Source organism: Limulus polyphemus, unplaced genomic scaffold (assembly GCF_000517525.1).
Source record: "Limulus polyphemus unplaced genomic scaffold, Limulus_polyphemus-2.1.2 Scaffold2046, whole genome shotgun sequence".
In the NCBI taxonomy this organism is placed as follows: Eukaryota; Metazoa; Arthropoda; class Merostomata; order Xiphosura; family Limulidae; genus Limulus; species Limulus polyphemus.
Window position 1 is genome coordinate 198252 of NW_013667656.1, and position 11028 is coordinate 209279.

An 11028-nucleotide genomic window follows, 5' to 3' on the forward strand; every position below is an offset into this window, starting at 1 on the left:
ACATGTCTCTCATGAAACAATACGTAAATATCTAAGGAATATGGGAAAACTCCTTAAAGAAGATGTTTGGGTGACTCACGAACTCTCCGATGATTATCGTTTCCAACTACTGAACGTTGCTTCGTCTCTTCTGGCACGTAATGCGAGTGAACCATTTTTGGACAGAATTGTCACCGGTGATGAAAAATGGATTCTCTATGCGAATATTAAACGCCAAAAACAATGGCTCAGTCCTAGACAAAAACCACATCTGATCCCCAAACCTAGACTCCATCCGCAGAAAGTGATGCTTTGCATTTGGTGGGACATCAAACGAGTAATCCATTTCGAACTACTGAATCCACAGCGAAATGTCAATGTAGAGATCTATAGTCAGCAACTGGAACGTTTAAATCAAGCCCTTAGTCAGAAACGCCCTTCACTCGTCAATAAGAAAAGTGTTCTTCTCCACGACAATGCACGCAACACAAGATTATGGAGTTGGGTTGGGAAGTTCTTCCCCACCCACCATATTCTTCAGATATTGCACCACCAGATTACCATTTTTTTTCGTTGCTGCAACACCATCTTAATGGGAAATCGTATGCAAACATGGAAGGTGTTAAAGAGGATATCGACATGTTTTTTGCTTCAAAGTCAAGCGATTTCTTTAATCAGGGCATTAACAACCCGATTGTAAGATGAAAAGATAAGAATGGAGACTATTTCAGTTAATAAATGTTTTGTTTTGATATATAAATTGTTCGGTTTTTTAATCTAAAAAAAAGTGACATTAATTTCTTGACGACCTAATGTTAATAATAAAAAATAAATTATTATTTTTGAATAGCAGTTTAAGATTTTATTAGTATTCTTTTGGAGTAAATGAGCTAATTATTTTGAAAATAGTTAAAAAGTGGAACGTGCTTTGACCGCTTTACATAATTTAGTTTATTTAGAAATAAATTACTTTCTATTTGAAAGAATGTGTATTTAATCACATAATTTAAGAAGGTGGTTGGCGAAAACCGAACAGACGTTTGGCTTAAACAAATAGTTTGAAACCTTTGGAGGAACAAATAAATATAATCAAAATACAGCTGATAATTTGCTATAGAAGAAACAAGTCACATGTTTATATCGAATCACAATAACAAATAGAAATGGTTTCACTTATTAGTTTGTTCAAAAACGCATTAGAAGGAAATAAAATACATGAATGTTCATTAATACCGCATTCATAGAATACCATATCAATCTCCTAACACTATAAAAGTCTTTTCAAAACAACAAATGGTGAAAATATTCTTACTGTTTGAGGTCGTGATATTAACTTTACCAGCTCTATTCGCTGTTCGTCACTCCCCTCCATAATAGCTGTACTGTTCTATTGGAGAGAAAATTAGAGTTAATACACACAATTATATATAATATCTTCATCAATGCAGGCACAGTCAATTTGAACGATCACGTGCTCTCTTTGTACTCGTTCCAAGTTTTTATAGATTTGATACTACAAACTTTTAATATATTGTGTATATCTTCAAGAAATCTGGCAGCCTTTCAGTAAACATTGTGTGTTTTACATACAAAGAATCATATTTTTAGTGAAGTATTTTTAATAAACTAAAAAAAAAAAAAAAGATTTTCCCATGAATATAATGAGTATTTGTTTTGAATAGTTCGTGTACAAAGTGATTTTCATGTTAAGATTAAAAATACTTTTCTTCATCTCAGAAATCTCAAATTTCATTTGTGTAATCTCTAAAACCTCCTAAATACATCCCAATTATTTGTTTTCAGTAAAACTTTATATTTTATCTGTTATTTTCTCCACCCTAACTCTATACAAGGTTGGTCAATTTGACCGACCTCGACCTCGTAAACACTCCAAAAAAATCTAAATAAATCTAAATTACCTTCTTTTTCTTTCTAGAATGCCTTCAAATGTAACACGAAACAACATTCGTTTATCTTAAGTAGCTTTAAACTCGTAACAGTATACATCTATTTATAATTAAATTTTATTGTTTTATTGCTCTTTGAACCGTGTATAACTACTATTCGCGCCATTATAAGTTGTAAATCAATTAGGGAACGTGCACTTCATCTTACTATATCGAATTACGTTACCCACGAGCTACTTCGAGCTGCTTGTGTGCGTGCATCGTGAAATACTTTTATTATATTATATTATTATTTATTTTACTTAATCTAACCTTAACTAACCTAAATAGATCCCTATTTTTACATTTTAGTTACTTTTATAATAATATATAAAGAATAAACATGAAAAACTAGAAATAAAGTACTTACCCGTGTCTTCTTTTTTGTGCTGTTTACGACACTTAACCCTATTTTTTTACTAATGGTAGTAATGCACAGAATACATTTTATTTAATTAAATAATGCACCAAAGAACATGCAAGAAGCAGACAATTTCCTCTAACAATCACAAGTTTTATGGCTTTCTAACTATGCGACAAGAGTCTTTGCAAATTCATGGAAGCTAGTCCTTATTTTTCCCGTGGGAACGAAGTTTGTATTACAAGTGAAATTGGCAATTCTCTGTTCAAACGACAATGTAATATAACATGTCATTTGATAGATGAAAACCCTGGCTTTCTATTGGTTACAGATAATATGAATTAAACTCAAGAGAGAATTGTTGACAAATCCTGAAAGAGAGAATGTGACAGGAAGGTTTGATAAGAGGGGTCTGATTTTCTATTTGATGACCCAGTGCCACAGCGGTATGTCTGTGGACTTACAACGTTAGAAACCGGGTTTTGATACCAGTGGTGGGCAGAGTACAGATAGCCCATTGTGTAGCTTTGTGCTTAACTACAAACAAACATTGTATTTGATGGCTCTGTAACCAAACAAAATTGAAAGCTATAAAAAGTAGTGATGATTTTATAGGGAGTAATTTACGTTGAATTTCGTACTTATTGGTGGAGTGGTGAATAAAATAGAGAAGATGGGATGCCTACAGAAAAGTTTTCACCTTTCTCACACTAGAGGAACATCAGGATGTTTTAAAAATATTGTTTTATAAAAACTTAAAACTTATACACTATTAAAATATGGATCATTAGCTACGATTTTATGCTATACTAATTGGTATAACATATACAAAAAGTAGTTTAATAAAATTTTGAATGTAAACCACTAAAACCTCTTGACATTTTACATTAAATGATGCCTGAGTAAATAGGGATATTATGCAACAATCGCTATACATAAGAAAATTCAAATTCAGCTATTTTCTTCTACTCATTCCCAAAGTTCATAAACTTATCACCATTATTCACTTTGCAATATTCAGATTATAATACAACCGTAATGTGTAGAATGGTCGAACGTTGCTGGAAAACGAGTTCACTTCAAAGTCAACTTTCATACCTTTTATGTACAATTATTTGAATAAAAAACGTGTTTACTTATCATTTCTCCTGTATTTGAAGTATTCACTGGACATAAGGTTATTGAATCATATTTCAATCTTCTTAGTGGTTTCTTGACTTCAAAGAAATGCCTTGTAAATATTTTCAGCATTAAACCACTTCTAGTAACACGAATTTTGATTATATTATTAAGATTGAATGGGGTTTGATTCTGTAACACAACATTTTATTTAGGTTAGACGTAACTTTTAAGCATAACAGCGGGAATCTTGTTAAAATAAGTTATTATATGTAAAGATTCACAGGATATGTTACAGTCACAATCTGAATGGCATAACATTTGCCTCAATTCTTCACTTTTGACGCACAGAAAAAAATGTTTTAATGTCGAGGAAAGACATTTTATTATCCATTCAGGTGGTACATATAAATAGACTTTTATTTAATAATGTAAGAAATATCTGTGGAAGTATGCGAGACTTTACTTAAATTTCCTAAAAGGCAGATGTACTAAATCAGCTGCGTGAGTAGCGATAAGGTTTCCAAGACAACCATTAATACTCACTGTAGTAAAGAACCACTGAGTGATTATAGGAGTGCCTTCATCAACTCGAGACAATGAAGAAAAAACATCAACTTGGAGCCCTCTTTCGTGAAACTGAAATACAGAAATCCCTCTACACTTATTTGGTGGTAAACAACCAAACTTAAATCACACTTTAACTATCTATATCACCATTTCTTAAAAACTTTAAGAACAAATTATAGACAAGAATGCAACATAATAAACAATACAAAAAAGTTGAATCAATATTTCTGCAACATTTCTTACAACAAATTTACAGAAAGTTAAACATGAATAATAAAATAATTCCATTCCTAGGTTCTTTAGAACGTCGATATAACTTGTACCTAATTTTTACTGGCATTTTTTACAGGTTTTGTAAAGTTTTTATTTGAAATGTTATCCAGAGATTATTGTAGACCTGTTAGAAATATTTAAAGTGACGGATCCTGAAATTCTTTTGAAATTAAACGAGTTGAATTAAAATAGTAAGCCATCAGAACTATTTGTAAGAAAATTTATATTTCTCCGTTTATCAGTATGTTATGAAACTACTTGTGTCCTCACACTTTGCCAATTTAGACAACTATGTCCTTCTTGTTGAGGGACAACAATTCCTTTGGATTGGATTATAATATAACTATATGTAGGAATATTTATATTTCTCGTGTTTATTAGTTATGAAACTACTTGGGCCCTCATACCTTGCCATTGTAGACAATGTCCTTCCTGTTGAGGGACAAGAATTCCTTTGGATTAGACATTAAAATATGGTTCTGAGCCGTAGAAACATCGGGAAACCAAGTTTGGATGTCAGAAATGTTGCATGTCTCCTCGTCCATGTGAAGGTTGTACTGAACACCTGTAAATATTAACACAAAATTCATTGGGTTTTGGAGATAGAAGTAATACGTACAAATTATCTTCTTCCATTTCATCTTTGCTTCTCACTTTTACTTAATGTATGCAACCTATAAAATGTGTATATTTCTTTAGTAAGCATTAATCTTAGGTTTTGAGGTCCCAATAACGTTTATTTCCCATATTGTTAGTGTAATGCGTATTAAATTACACACAAAATATATGATTTTATCCAAACTCATGATATATCGATAGCCCTTTGAAACTGCATTAGTGATACATATTCCAAATGATTCACTTATTTTATCACAATGTCCACCAGTGGCTCCGCGGTAAGTCTGAGGGCTTATAACGTAAAAAATCAGGTTTCGATACCCGTGATGGGTATAGCACAGATAGCTCATATTGTAGCTTTAAAGTAATAAATAGCAAACAATTTCATCATCATCACATTATGTAAAACGGTTTTACCACCGTGTTAAAATAGGGAGGAGCAATACATCTCAGTTTCCGATGGTACAGATGTCCTCGTGTACAAGCGTACGTTCGTAAGTCTTCATGATATTTATTCAAGTAGTTTCAAAAACTGTATGCTTGTATCTTTACCGCGTAGTCTAATTTTTACATTTCATGTTAAGTGTTTAACAAACTGCGTTGGTCTGAATTTGTTTGTTTGTTTCAAACACACAAAGCTGCACAATGTTCTGCATGCAAAACATGAGTTGAAAATGATTAGTGATATAATTTCTGAAACGCACCACTGAGCCACTAGAAGTCGCTTCGGTCTAAGACAATCTCTAAAATATAAAGAATATCCATCTCTCTGTACATATTTGGGATTAGATAACTTTGAAAGTCGAGAGTCTGAAGTTGAAAACATCGAACATGAAAATAATGGAAATGACAAATGGGTTTTTTGTTGTTGCTAGCGTAAAGCTACCCAATAGGCTATATGTACTGTGCCCATCGAAATAATCTAAACCAGAAGTTTAAGCGCCATAACCCTTCCCACGTAATGCTGAGTCACCGGGATGTGACAACAAATAGGAAAGGTACAAAATAAAAGTTAAAAGTAAAAAACTCAATATACCTCAAAATACAAATATATATAAAGTTATAAACACAGAAAGAGTGTTAGAAGAAAATAGTATTTGTCAACAATCAACTCAGAAATATTTCCAATGATTGCAGAAAGTAAGTTTAAATGAATTGAAAATTGCTATGGAACTTAAAAGTGGGCTATCTTCTGTGTCCACCGAGGAGAATCGAACGCCTCATTTTGACATTGTAAATCTGTAGACTTACCGCTGTCCCACCGTAGAACTTAAGAAATCATTTCTGAATGTCAAATTTAGAAATACTAGAAAACGGAGAGTATATTTACATCTTATAAAGTCCTCACCACAAATGAAATTTCCAGAAGAAACAATAATTCTCACCTGCTAAGAAAAATTAAAACCAAAACGCTCTGGTCCTCGTCGTATTCTAGTTTTTACGAATGATAATTTTATTAGAGGTGAGATGGGAGAAAATGGAATTATAGTAAATAGAATAAAAATAAGTACTTAATTCTTACAATTACTAGCCCTGTTGGCCTGGTGTAGTCAAATGATTAATGTGTCGGATTGTGGATCTGAGAGTCCATGTATCATAATTCATGACACTATAAGTACTTAATCCTTACAATGACTAGCCCTGTGGGCCTGGTGTAGTCAAATGATTAATGTGTCGGATTGTGGATCTGAGAGTCCATGTATCATAATTCATGACACTATAAGTACTTAATCCTTACAATGACTAGCCCTGTGGGCCTGGTGTAGTCAAATGATTAGTGTGTCGGATTGTGGATCTCAGGGTCCATGGATCATAATTCATGAAACTATAAGTACTTAATCCTTACAATGACTAGCCCTGTGGGCCTGGTGTAGTCAAATGATTAGCGTGACGGATTGTGGATCTGAGAGTCCATGTATCATAATTCATGACACTATAAGTAGTTAATACTTACAATGACTAGCCCTGTGGGCCCGGTGTAGTCAAATGATTAGTGTGTCGGATTGTAGATCTGAGAGTCCATAGACCATAATTCATGATACTATGAGTTCTTAAATCCTCACAGTTACTAGCCCTGTGGGACTGGTGTTATTAAAAAAAAAAACAAGCGGTACAGTTATTACTGAAGATAATAAAGAAAGTTATTAATGGAGATAAATGAAAAGTTAACACCTTCAAATACTATTTACAGATGAATTAAAAATAATTAAATATACTACAGTTGAGATGGGTTTATTCTATGTCTTTTGCCCATCACAACAGTAACACCTTTTATGAAACTTCTAACAGTCACTACAGTAATACCCTTTGTGAACTTCTAACCAATCACAACAGTAATACCCTTTATGAAACTTCTAACCAGTAACAACAGTAATACCCTTTATGAAACTTCTAACCAATCACAACAGTAATACCATTTATGAAACTTCTAACCAATCACGTGATTGGTTAGAAGTTTCATAAAGGGTATTACTGTTGTGATTGGTTAGAAGTTTCATAAATTGTATTACTGTTGTGATTGGTTAGAAGTTTCATAAAGGGTATTACTGTTGTTACTGGCTAAAAGTTTCATAAAGGGTATTACTGTTGTAATTGGTTAGAAATTCACAAAGGGTATACTTTTGTGATTGGTTAGAAGTTTCATAAAGGGTATTACTGTTGTGATTGGTTAGAAGTTTCATAAATGGTATTACTGTTGTTGTTACTGCTTGGCATTTTCATAAATGGGATTACTGTTGTTACTGCTTGGCATTTTCATAAATGGGATTACTGTTGTGATTTGTTAGAAGTTTCATAAATGGTATTACTTTTGTTACTGGTTAGTAGTTTTATAAAGGGTATTACTGTAGTGATTGGATAAAAGTTTCATGAAGAATATTACTGTTATTACTGGTTAAAAGTTTCATAAAGGGTATTACTGTTGTAATTGGTTAGAAGTTTCATAAAGGGTATTACTGTTGTTACTGGTTAGAAGTTTCATAAAGGGTATTACTGTTGTAATTGGTTAGAAGTTCACAAAGGGTATACTTTTTCTATTTTAAACTATGCTTACGACATTTCCTTTGCCTAATGCACACCTTTCTTCAATCGGTGTATAAATGAATGTTTGATAAATTTCTGAAATAATGGTTTTTACAAAGACTCGCGTGGTGTATTTCTTCAGTTAGATCAAATTTAAAGTTGTTGTTGAAATTATCTCAATACATTTCTAGGTTCCTCCACCATCTCAATTCAACAACAGTTTTTAACCGTTCAATCTCTGTTACAGCTGTTAAACAAAAGCTAATATAAGTTGAAAGTTGTTGTTGAAATTATCTCACTACATTTCTCGTTTATTTCACCATCTCAGTTCAACCATCCTCTATATGTTAACCAAATGTCAATATAAGTTGAAAGTTTTTGAAATGAACTCACTACGTCTACATCTATCTTCACCACCTTTATTCAACAAAAGTTTTCAACTGTTCACTGTCTGCTGGATCTTTTGAACAAATATCAAGATTACTCACAAACAAGGGCGCCCGCAGGAAGGTGAAAGGGGGTCACTTGACTCCCCCCTGGATTTTCAAAAAGAAAATAAATTATTCTTCTATGTTATTGGAAAATCATAAGGTATTTGTATTTACAGGGGTATTAACAATAGTATGATTAGTATCTAAATTCTTTTTATTTTCCGTTGATATAGTAACTTAGTAGCTATTTTAATCGAATCATAGTTTTATATTTATTCAGCCCGTGCCAGAAAAATGACGACTTCCAGTATTCCATAGAAGAAAACTATTTCAATTTCATAATTTTTTCAAACTTGAGTTACTTGACCCCCTTAATTTTGTTCCTGCGGGCGCCTTCGCTCCCAAAGATATAAATAGACAAGATAATCGACAAATACTTCAACATATAATTCGATGTAGAGCTGAATAAACTATGTTCTTATGTTATAACAAAACACTTCGTCAGTCCATTTTGTCAAAACTATAAGAAAATCTTATTTTGATTTTAAACAAAGCTTTAGAAAAAAGAACATTATAACAAATTAATGAAGATGAAACATCCTCGAAGTAACTATGGTGTATTCCATAGAATGGTCAAGTGATGCAGAAATACAGTAGGTTGTAATTACAAACTAAATTATTTTGGTTTCTTCAAAATATTTTTGTTTCCAATTAACGTTTACAATTTTTGTATAAAAAAGTCTACTTATACGACTTGTTTGTTTTATAACAAAGCCTCATTCGACTATCTGTTGAGTCCATTGCGAGGAACCGAAGCCCGGAATTTAGAGTCGTAAGTCCGTGAACTTACTGCAGGCTTATAGAGAGGACAGTTATACGATTGTTCAAACTTGAAAAAAAAAAAACCTTTATAATTCAATATTGATGTAATTATGTTAAATTAACTCCATTGTTTTAAAAGTTATTTTTCATAGCCTGAACTAAACATACGCTACACAATTAACTTATGCTGTTTTAATACCCAAGGCTTTCGCATACAACAAGACAAAAATCTTACCTGTATTGAAATCGTGAATAACTAATAGTCTCTCGCCTCTTTCTTGTCCTGTTTTGAGACCAAGTCGAGGGTCTTTAGAATTGTACTCAATTTGGGTAATATTGAATTTGTAATCGTAATAAATCTACAAAAGAATTAATTTGCCCAGTTAATAAACATGCTGGAATACTGATGATTAGTTTTAAATTATGAAAGTTTATTAATTGTTAAATTTATAAGACGGGACACTACAACTGATATAAATGTTCTCTTTATCTAACAAACTTCTCATATTAATCTCAACAAATAAAAAAAAACTAAGTAAATAAATAACTTTTTTTAAAGAATTCTCGAACAAGACTATTAATATAGTCAACCAGTCCCGTAAACTGAAAAGTAACATCACAAGTAACGAGATAAAATCCATTTACAATCTGAAAAAAGACACTAACCTTAAAATTCTAAAAGCTGATAAAATCAACACCACTGTAATCATGAACATCTCAGAATACATCGACAAAATGAACGACGTCCTTTCCGATAAAAAGAAATTCAAAGCCATCCCAAACAACCCAACGAATACACACAAAAAACAACTAAACAGAAATTTATTACAAATGAAAAATGATAATTTAATTACTGACGATCTTTATTTTTATCTACGTAAAACTGATTCACGCACACCACAACTCTGTGGCATTCCTAAACCACACAAACAGGACTGCCCCCTACGACTTATACTGTCCACGTACGATTCCTTCAACTACAATATTGGCAAATATATAGCCTGGGCTCTCACACCATATGTAACAACTGTAGGTTCATTTTTTAAAGATGACCTCAATTTCAAATATACACTAGACCAACCAAATTCTAAAGCCTTAATGGCTAGCTTTGATGTCGTGTCACTCTTCAGCGAAGTCCCGCCATTGAAGCTTGTAATATTGCACTTGATCTCTACATGACCCCAGAAAGTTGATCCACATCCCCAGCACACTTTTTGCTTCTCTCTTAGAATTTACAACAACCAAAACCAACTTCATTTTCAACAACGAACATTTCCTTCAAATACATGGTTTAAGTATGGGCCATCCTGTTTCACCCGTTCTTGCCAATATATTCATGACCCAGTTCGAAACACGAGCCATACATTCTGCGCTTCATCCCTCACTATACTGGTACAGATATGTTGATGACACTTTTGCTGGTTTCACTTCTACAGAATACACACTAACTTTCTTTGGACACATAAACTCCATTCATCCCAACATCAAATTTACCATAGAACACGAAAACAGTAAACAGTTATCTTTTCTTAACCTCAACATTATTAGATCGGACACACAGTTTAAAACCAAAATTCACCGTAACACAGACACCGGCCTCAACATCCCCTGGAATTCCGTTCATGACACCACACAAAAATCAATATACTGAAAAACCTCACAATTAAACTCAACTCACGAACAAAATTGATACTAACAAACCCACCAAAGAACATTACACTGCAGTTTACCTTTTGTCCCTGAAACCAGCTCAAGAATTATCCACACTTGGAAGAAAAATAGCCATTAAACACAAAATTCCCGTCAACGTCAAATTCTCTCAAAATCCCGGCCCTAAATTAAAATCGTTTCTAAACAAACATTATTTAGAATCCCACAAAACCAACGT

The 11028-nt window shown here is 32.8% G+C and overlaps 1 protein-coding gene across 1 annotated transcript in view; it reads right to left on the minus strand.

Annotated features, from left to right (window-relative positions):
- The window catches only part of LOC111087353, a 51407-nt gene that overhangs the window by 31152 nt on the left and 9227 nt on the right, over positions 1 to 11028 (minus strand). The window contains exons 4-7 of the mRNA XM_022393705.1: positions 9376 to 9499; positions 4656 to 4813; positions 3952 to 4044; positions 1292 to 1366 (exon numbers count right to left, since the gene is read on the minus strand). Of these exons, the coding sequence (XP_022249413.1) occupies positions 1292 to 1366; positions 3952 to 4044; positions 4656 to 4813; positions 9376 to 9499 (450 nt within the window). The remainder of the gene's footprint in view (positions 1 to 1291; positions 1367 to 3951; positions 4045 to 4655; positions 4814 to 9375; positions 9500 to 11028) is intronic.